At 38.1% G+C, this 10180-nt stretch overlaps 1 protein-coding gene across 7 annotated transcripts; it reads right to left on the reverse strand.

Annotated features, from left to right (window-relative positions):
* Positions 1-808: 808 nt before the first annotated feature.
* On the reverse strand, positions 809-8950 carry LOC111252512 (uncharacterized). Of its 7 annotated transcripts, none has more exons than XM_022810566.2 (14): positions 8870-8950; positions 7275-7406; positions 6919-7053; positions 6469-6632; positions 6197-6344; positions 5852-5971; positions 5499-5588; positions 5117-5252; positions 4590-4759; positions 4331-4378; positions 3983-4120; positions 3551-3736; positions 1599-1724; positions 809-1365 (listed from the first exon to the last, which is right to left on the reverse strand). In XM_022810566.2, the coding sequence occupies exons 1-14, from the start codon at positions 8933-8935 to the stop codon at positions 988-990; spliced, it is 2037 nt and encodes a 678-aa protein (XP_022666301.1). In that variant the 5' UTR covers positions 8936-8950; the 3' UTR covers positions 809-987. The 7 variants fall into 7 exon arrangements, with proteins under 7 accessions (XP_022666301.1, XP_022666300.1, XP_086848311.1 ...); XM_022810565.2 differs by having other exon boundaries at positions 1599-1727; XM_086992185.1 differs by lacking the exon at positions 8870-8950 and adding an exon at positions 8392-8521 and having other exon boundaries at positions 1599-1727.
* Between the last annotated feature and the right edge of the window lie 1230 nt (positions 8951-10180).

Consider the following 10180-nt stretch of genomic DNA (forward strand, 5'->3'; position numbering starts at 1 on the left):
AGTAGGCGTTATTAAGTCTGAAGGGCTACGTCGTGGACATTGAGCTCTAAATGGATAACGGGCCGGCGGAAGCCACGAAATTCTGGAGGGGAAGGCTTCCCGAAAGTGACTCGTTTCGCGTGGACTGTGAAACTCTCGAAACAGTTAAGTCTTTTACATACCCCGCATTAACCACAACAACGACAACAGATTTTTTGCTATTGCACGTTAACAAAAGAGTCAGAAAATTATCGCGGTAGCCATGATTCAACAACCACACAAAGCACTAGTCGACAATGCTCTTAAATTATTGGCTCTAAGAATTGCTCCAATGACCACTTAGCCAGGAACTTAGATTATCAGGAAAAACGTTACCAGCCTAGATCTAACGAATTTTATCAAGATCAGGTCGGCATTTATGAGATCCGTGTTCGGTCTTCACGCGACGGAACCAATCTTTTGTGTCTGCTGCCCGGCTGCTTATTGATCGTAAAAGAAATCTGCCAAACGTTTTATTTTCCAGAAAGTGACCACAGCTGGGAAGTAAACGAAAAAAAAAGTTCTTTATAACCCTTGCTGTAACTGACAGCAGCCAAAAACAGACCAATAGAGTAGATCAGCGCATTGCCACATTACTGCTAGGTTTGTAGTACATGGCACTAGTTCTCTGGGTTATTAGGATATCATCAGCTAGAGGACAGTTGCGTTTGTAAACACTGTAAGGCTAGCATTAGTAAATATTTCATAGGTTAATGTAACAAAATCATATCAAAGGGTTAGTAAGTCACACATAGCATCGCCTGACACCTAATTTACCAATTTCATCAACTTTATCAAAAACTTATCAATGTGCATTGAAGTTTATTATGAACTTGTCACGATATGTACATATTTAAAAGATGCCAACATTATACTCTGTATAACTCTATGAATGTTATACAAATAGTGTAAATACATATATGATATAGGTTCATTGAAAGATTTGGCGCTTCCATACAAACATTTGAATTAACGTTTGAGAAACGCTGTAATAGAACCGTTAGTCGGTTGCTTAGCCCCTCGAGCTGGACTTTTTGTCCTGTCTGCGGTTCCTTTTCGCTTAGTTGGACCTTTGGAACCGGATTTCTTGTTGTTTGTTCTGCGGACTCCTGCGCAATTAACTTTACAGCTAAAATTCATGTCACGTTCGTGTTTCTGTTCACGCTGCAAGCATTCATCGACGTGCCGATTTACGTGCCGCTCGGATACGCCACGCATGATGACAGCACAAATCGGACAATAGGTTTCTTCGATGAGGGTTTCAGTATTGGTTGATTTAGACCTTTGGCTAGGAACTGTTTCAGGTCGATTTTCGACAACTTCGCCAGATTTAACATACGTTTGGCACTGAGAATAATTAGCAATAGGCACTGCTTGTTAAAATACAACTATGCATGTTTCTCAAGTATTAGTTAGGAAGGAAATGCATTTACTTGATACAACAAAATAGCTTGAATAGGCTGTGGATTTTTCTTGGTTTATGACAAGCTCCAAAATATAATCTTGGAGAAAAAGATTAACTATTTATCTTATATCTGCAGAAAGAACAAATACCGAATTTTTTTACCGGTGTTTCTTACCTCATCTGTACTAGGAACGTCAGTGCATCTACTCCGATCATTGATATTCGATTGACTTGTCAAAGGTATCACGTCGGTGGATTTCGAACTGTTCTTCAAATGTATTTTGTTGTCCGACCCCGAAGGCTGCTAAAAGTATTAACAAAGTGAGTGATACATCGTATCTAGGTATACGAATAACTGAATTGAGTCTATGTACAGTGTTTGTTAATGAAATTCAGCTATTGAGATTTAAGTGTTGCGAAAACTTCAATTTGTTATAAAAATTTATCAATTTTCGTATAATTAGATTATAATAGATTATCAATAACTTTATCAAAATGATAAAAAGCACACAACCGAACAAGAAACTGTTGACCACAGTCACCTATATCTATATCATATATATCACGCGTCGGGTGTCATCTGTCACTTATGTTAGAGACACAATAACAGTGTTAAGATATATATATATAAGATATATATATAAGAATATCTTTATTATAACCTAAGGTAGAGCACGTTGAAGGTGAAATTTCGTTACGATAAGAGCACAAATAGCGCCAAGGCCCATAAAAATGTTTATAAACAGTTAACGCGTTATTGAAAGATACGGTTAAGAGTTTTGTTACATACAAAGTATGCTATTCGTAATGGCTAACAAGATAAGTTAATTAAATTATTGCCAAAACTGAGCAAGACCTATATTTGAGGAGTCATTGTAATTCTAAAAAATCAGACATTCAACACCAAATAGTTTTACACCATTTGAAGAAAACTGACTAGAAAAAAAGAAGCTCGATGCTTAAGTAAGTCTACATAAAGGAGTTTACTCGGTTGTATTTCCATCTTCAAAATTCTATAAAACCCAAAAAAATTGGACGAAATCAAGCTGTGCCTAGAAAAATTGATCACGGATTGGAAAAATTGGTCATACACACACACACCACAATATATCATGCAAATTAAAAAAACGTACTCTATAATCGGTCGCAAAGCCGAGACTGACACTAAAGGAGGTAGCTATGTCTTTGGTGGGATCGGAAAGTAATTGCGTATAATAAGGCAAGACGATTGATTCGAGACCCTACTGCCAACAACTAGCAACAACTAACCGAAAGCAATGAATAGGAAAAGCGTCGTCTTACACCATGGCAATGCCAGACCATATACACCTTTAGCTACCCGGAAAAATTGAGAAAACTTAGATGGCCAATTCTACTATATTTAATATTTCTTTAGTATTACTATACGTATAGCCCGAATCTTGTATTATCTGTCTAAGTTTCTAGAAAAGTCCCTTAATCGCGTTAATTTACAGTTTAAACGAAAGAACGCAAAAATCATTTGTCACGATTTATTACCGGGTAACCATCGGGACAAACGGCAAAAGGTCATAGCTTAAAATGGCGCGTAGTTGGTTATTTTAATATTAAAAAAAAAACATATTTGGTTCAATACTGGTTTAAAAGGATCAATACTTTTTCGACATTTCAGTGCTCAAAAAGAAAAGTTTTAAAAAGTGAGATGATCTTAGTCAGTAACAATTTTTACTTAGAGTCACCAACCGAAAATGACTTTGTCAGTCAATTGAAGCAAAGTTGTGTTTAAAGATAACTTTAACATTATTGATATTTCCAGTCTTGATATCTACTTCAGAAGTTAGACAAACAGGCATTATGTATACAACACATTTAGTTTCATTAATTATTCATTTGCTTTCTATTTAGGACGTCTGAAAAGACGTTAAGGGTTCCCGATTGTCATCACATGGGCCACAAGTATTATGAAAACTAAAGATCTTTTTCTATTCAAATAATTAAATTCATTAAAGTTTAACTTAGCCACAGAATACTTAACACAACTTATGGCAACGTGTATTCAGTAAATATGGCGCAATGAACCATTCAGCAAGGGCTAGCGCTTGTCCATACAGGCAATTATTTCTCGATATGTTTGTGGTAAATTCTTACGGTATTATGTCCATGCTTTTCATTCGACTCCGAAATAACGCTGATAGAAGAACGGCTATTTTCCTCGTCTATAGAACGATCACTCGTACGGGCTCCAGCATACGCATTACTGGAATTGTTGGTTTTAGAAATCAACCCGTCTTTTGCCAGAATTTGACTCAATGTTGTCTGACGTCCAGTCGAATACTGCATGTAATAGCCACATATACACACATGAAGTACACACGTAGTTAAAATACTGATTGTTAACTTAAACCTATAAGCAACCAAATAATAGACAGCTGATATATTTCGATAGCTATTGCTAGTTATTAAAGCTGCTCGAGATGCAGCTTTGCCACCTTTCGATAAAGACTGGACCCAGCAAATTATTTTGAACATGTTTTGAAGTCTACGGCACAGATGAATTCGTAATGTGTGAGTGGAACCTACAGAATCACGGCGCTCATCTTCAAAATTTGACATTTTTACGCCAAGCAGACGCAGCGCCTGGCCTTTCCGCCGATCGAGTGCGTATCGGAGAATTCGCAGAGAGTGGTTCGTTATCGCTGATTCGCTATTTGTTGCAATCTAAATTAACATAAACAGATAAGGCTGATTTTAACATAACAGTGAAAGGTAAACGTTTCATAATTCGCTGTGTCATGTTGATTCCTACGCTCACGAACCAGATGCAGTTAATCTCCCTATACCTAGATTCTGCCTAAATTAAGACCTTATTTTTTTCAATGCAGCGGCTAAGGTTCATTTTTATGTAAGGCATATCACATTTTGTCTCACCTCAAGTGCGACAGAGTGGCTGAACAAATCAAATGACGCCGTCTTTAGCTGAAATACAAAGACAAGGCATCATCAAATCGTAACCATACAGATGATGTAGTGAATATTTTTTTGAAAATTAATATGTCACTTAGTACAAAAGTACTTGGCTTATCCACGCAGATAGTACAACTACAATCGATATGATTTTTGTCAACTAAGAACAACCAGTTGAAAGAAGGAATTGTGTTTACTTGCACACAGAATTTACTCCACCAACCTTGACTGTCACAAGTCGTCCACGAAGATTTGCTGTAATCAATTCTTCCGAAAGTCGTACACATAATTGCCTGACCACATCAGCAAGATATTCCGGGTCTGCAGTGTCATGAAACGTTGCTTCAGCACTTTTCGATTTTCGACTGCGACCATGGCCAGAAGCTCTCTCATCTACAAAATATATTACCAAAATCGAATACTGGGTAATCCACTGCAAATGACATACTGCTGAGCAAGTAATGCCACTTGATTATCATTTCGATCAAATATAGGTCCAAAAAGTCGGCGTGCATTTTCAATTCTATATTAGTAGTTCAAATTAGATCAAAAGCAGAACGTTCCAACAGCCAGCGGTGAAATAAACACAACCGGAACATTAAGCGTTTCCCTTTTACGGAATCAGCATGCACGACGGATTACACTATAATACATTTCCTAGAGAAGAAAATGGCCATACGTTCGCCCAACTGCCGTCGGTGATGTAGTACAAAAAAACCCATGACACTTTTCTTCAGATTTGACTTATACCTTGTCTATAACTGGAACCAATTCCCTTGGCAGCCCTGAGATACGCTTCAGCTGAACGTTCCCCAAGCGCAAGTAAAAGTCGCTCGCCATTTTCCAGCAGGTCTCCACATGATTCAATGCCAAGGGCTGACAAGATCTGGAACATAGAAAAGGTACATTATTAGTGCAACGTACCTATGTTTAGCATTTTTAGCAAGACTGGATGTGTGGTACATTGCGAAGTAGAGCTGTGCCCTCGTTGTTCCAATAGACATTGGTCGTGAAGTGCCTCATCTAATAACTCGAATGACTACTATTTAAGTGCAATATAGATGGATTGAACATAAAGGTTCACATATATTATATAAAGCAATCTGCAACTGCAGATACAACGAAGAGTCACCTTTTCTTGCACTTGGCCGATCCCCGGTATTTTGCGGACTTTCAAAGGAGTTAAAAATTTGTTAATATTTTCCAGTGTATCCAAGCGGAACTGAAAAACCCGAAAACATTTACGGGGTTAAGTATTAGAAATGTCTGAATTTATAAAAATAACACAAGGCCCTATAATATACATAAATAAAGCATGCGCAATTTTATCTCGTTTTTGATATAAAGCAAAAATTGGCTCGAGTAAATCCAATTTGTGTCAGCAGTTTGACTTAGATCGGTCAGAAGTATCGGTTATTTAGTGCAATAATTTACACTAATGAAAATTTTTTGTACAGAAAATATAGCGAACGTATAAATACATACCTGTCCATCAGGTTTGTTGACATCAGCACAGATTTTGGCGAGTAATCCATTCGGTGCAATTCCTGCACTACAGGTCAGTCCCGTCTTTTCGCGCACCGCAGCCCGCAGCCTATTGACAGCCTGTAACCAATATAAAATATACTCTTAGAGTTCGAATCTGGTCGTAGATAGCTTTTATACATTATTACAAACAAACGTAAAACAACGCTGACTGTTGCTTGTGTTCACGTTTAGGAGTGCCTAATAGCCATAGCATAGATAAATAACAAAAAAAATCAACGCTACACCTGTAGAATCTAGTTTGGCTAAGTAAATTGGGATATATAAATCGATGTAATTAGGTACCTCATCTGGTGAAATTCCGGTTTCTGAAACCGATTGACAGTAGTCGGTGATATCTAGGGCAGCTTCATCCAGACCGAACACAGTTAGGCTGGGATCAAATTTGGATAAAATGTTCATGACTTCGAAACTTGCCTGCTCGTATTTGTCCCTTAAACAGCACAATATAAGCAAATAGTTAACGATACACTTCTACCTATAAAGCTGTCTGCAAGGTCATTTAATTGTAATGACTAAAAAATGTTGTTAGGTAGTGCTTTCGGCTAAAGACTCACGGATTAATCGGCACAATAACGAGCTGGGGACAAAGTTTCCTCGCTATAAATCCTGGCAGGCCAGCACGAACGCCAAACTTTCGTGCAACGTAGTTCGATGTTGACAGCATTGAAGTGCTCCCTACCGCCATTGGAAGCCCGCGGAGCCGGGGGTCGTCACGTTCCTAGCACCGTTGCATTAATATATATGAGAACAGATACACGTGATGAAGTACAGACGTCCATATAACGGTAAAGAACTTCGAATGGTTGCATTTTCGGTTTATTTAGTACGCTATGTAATTGCACCGATATGACTTAGAGTAACAGAAATAATAGATGTGTGTAATAAATTATCTTCGCTTGATAAAGAAAGGACAAAATGGTTTTTTGTGTCTTTTGTTTGTGCCGTACCCAAATCTCTCCATTTTTACTTGAATTTAGCAAGTATCCTAGTCTGAGTTTGCTTACTTCGACGCTGGCATAGAAAGCATCCATATCGACATGCACCACATGGCGAAGGCTCTCCTTGTCTCCACTTTTTTGGAAAGCAGCATCTAAACGCTGAAGAGTTGACACAGTCCATTGCTTGGCGTCTGCTAATTCCTACCGACATCAAGTAAAGACAAGATGTTGTAAACGAAAGATTCCTTTTACGCAAGATGTGTAGCATATATGTCTTGAGACAGAGCGCAAAATATCTTTGGGTTTTCAAACTAAGCTCGGCTGTCTGAATCACAGCTACAAACTGCAGAATGTTTAGATAAACACATCCTTAAAAATATTTATACTCAAAAAAATAACTGAATTTTCCGTTCACCGTCTACCTTTGGAGATGCTGCTGCGAGCTTCTGCAACGTCTTCCGAATGCGCTCTGTGTGCCGTTCATCTCGTCGTTTCTGATGCTCCCAAAACGGAGTTCCTCGCGATGCCTCTTCGATGATACGATTCACATTAGCCTATCATATAATCCACCATCTTTGGCTGTTAATATTTCTATTAGCGTAACAAAAACGGCTGAGTTGGGTTATACGGAGACGATTAAAAACCAGGGACTTTTATGGGTCAGTTACTCGTTTTTTTTTCAAGTGACCATCGTGCCAAAGAACGCCAACGACATCTCCTCTCTGTGCATCTGACAAAGAAAAAAAGAAGGAAAAAAACGACCCGTGCATTTGTCCCGCTATACCCATTTAGAAAATTTCACGCATAATAAACAGTTGTTGTAGTTGCTTTCTTTTTATTTTTTGTCGCGATATATTTTACGAATTACAAGATTGTCTGCTTTCTTCAAGTTTACTATGAACGACGCTGATGTAGGCAAGTATACTGCTGATTGAAACAAAAATGAAAAGATTAATTATAATAACGAATTACGATTTTCCCTATCACCACAGAGTTCGTAATTGTTTATGATAACTAGATAATGTCGCTGTTCTGTTTCTAAGATTGTAAAATTGATAACCAGTTCCCAGATAGGCAAAATACATTAGAAACAGTCAAAATGGATAAGAGAAAGTGCAGAGCTTCAGATTTCCGTCACAAATCTTTAAAAATGTTTATATGTTCTTCTTTACTATTCGTTGACCAACTTAACATAGAGAAGCCTCATTCGCAAGCGATCATAATTATTTGATTATCATTGCCTTATCGACTTCCCCTAGGCCAGCTTTGTTAGAATTAAACATCTTCCATGGAGCTTAACACTGTGCTTTACACCAACTGTATACTGGAAAGTATAAGACACATCATTTGCACTTGAGTTTTAAAAGGATTCTTGTTTCAGACATTCATTAACTTGTTTGCAATCCTTCAAATTTTCCGTTCCTGTCACGTATCACCTCATAGAAACGGAGATGAGATCAGATCATCAATTTACAAAAATTCGAAATTGTGCACTAGTTTACTCTGATAATCTTTTTGGGTAAACAAAACATTGAACACCTCAGCAGGTCAGGCCGAGTGGGCGCGATTTCGAACACAGTCCTTTCAATTACGAAAAACAATTTCTAACTGATCGTTGTGTCATTTAGTTGTAAGACACCGTGCTACATCTAGCCTCGAATCTAAGCGCGCACTGAAGTACTAAAAATGTAATGTCAGAGGTGGGATCTAAAATAGTAGTGGCGTAATATCTAGCAACACGACAAAAGAAAATATCTAATATTTTACGAAATTCTTGTACGGCTAATGGATAATAATTATATTATATTACAGATGACTAATAGCTCAAGTGGCCTATAGGTTAAGTTTGCGCCCATGGGCTGAAGTTGAGACTTAACAAAAAAAGGAGGTAAAAGATATATGGATTCACAACAGCGAAAGCTAATGGCTTCACGGAATCAAACATACATTGCATTCGTAGCCAATTAATGGCTCCGTAATTTGCCACGTTCATTATCGGTGGCAGTCTAAATCTCACCTTTTCTCTTTCTTTACCTAAACGATTTGGACACACACATTTAGCAAACACGTTGACGGAGGTCATGTGTAGGGTTGAATTTCCATAGGTGTAGTTGTTTACACGGAGATGGCTTTCGACTAATTCTTCAATTTAAAACGTTTTTAAGCTTTAATGTCTGTTAGCTTGGATCTCTAGTTAACATCTAGATAACATTAATTAGGGAAAGTAGCGAGTGCTGATCGCAGCTGTCATTCATAAAGTTACTCTCTGTTCCAAATCACCCAAGACCATCACGACGGATTTGCGCTTATCGTGGATTCGATAAATTAGGTTGATGTACGCCATTGTTCGTATCTGCCAGTTCTTGCTCCGTCGCTCCTAAATCGAGAGTATATACGCTTTCCGTGTTCATCGAGCGACCAAGCTTTCCTTGAGGGCAGCGTTGTCTTAGTGACTAAGGCGTATCTCTTTAAGTCCTTTGCTATGGTAATAGTGAGCATGTAAGCATTGCTGATTCAAAGGTATGCGTTGGTAACTGGTAACTACCACATATTGTTGCTTCATAGATCTGCTGACGAAAAATCAACATAATTCCAACACAACTCGCAAATAGAACAATCGATAGGAAGGAACATAATAACTTTACATCGAAATCGCAATGTGAGTCTGCTTCTTGTAGGTTCCGTTGCGGACTAAAATGGGCCCAGTTATGCTGTGAACGTCCTCCTGAATAAGCACATACCTTAGCGTTAATGTCCGGGGTGACTCAACATGCCTGGGACAGAAACCGAAAACTAACGCAAATTTATAATAATTCGATATTGATCTCAGCAGCAAAATAGCTGCCGCTGAAATCTATTTTAGAAGCCGTCATCCTGTAAAGTTAATGAAAAAGGCTCACAAATTGCTTTATACGCTTCTTAAGAAGTGAAGATAAAGTGCGAAATTTTTCTTCTTGTCTTGTTTTTTTTTTGTTTTGCAGGATTCCGCCTCCTTCAAAACTGGGAATATGAGAAGGGCATGGGCGGCGCCATGCACAACTCTAATTTCGCAGTGAACATAGCTATAAGAGAAAGTCTTATCGATTTTAGCTAGCTGAGCTGATACAAGCTAAATCACGATTTTCCGTTTACCTAATAAGTTGCTGCACAGATGTACCCATTACTTCGGGAACTTCGGAGAGCAAGGAAATAGGTCCCCTTTTCTAGATAGCTTCAACTTCTCGCGAGTCTGCCAATAACGTGTCAGTAGGTAGCATAATATCATTAGGTGTGCAGGTTCGTTACACGTATATCATACATTTTTTTTTATGCATATTTTATTGGCGAT

This window comes from Varroa destructor, unplaced genomic scaffold (assembly GCF_002443255.2).
Source record: "Varroa destructor unplaced genomic scaffold, Vdes_3.0 BEIS01000006.1, whole genome shotgun sequence".
In the NCBI taxonomy this organism is placed as follows: Eukaryota; Metazoa; Arthropoda; class Arachnida; order Mesostigmata; family Varroidae; genus Varroa; species Varroa destructor.

Bases quoted from the DNA above. Each gene is read 5' to 3' on its own strand.
- LOC111252512 (XM_022810565.2), bottom strand. From the start codon at position 8,935: ATGACCTCCGTCAACGTGTTTGCTAAATGTGTGTGTCCAAATCGTTTA. The intron at 6,345-6,468 runs GTGAGTCTTTAG...GTGCTGTTTAAG, and splicing joins GTTATTGTGCCGATTAATCC to GGACAAATACGAGCAGGCAA. The intron at 4,760-5,116 runs GTATAAGTCAAA...TATATTTTGTAG, and splicing joins TGGTTCCAGTTATAGACAAG to ATGAGAGAGCTTCTGGCCAT.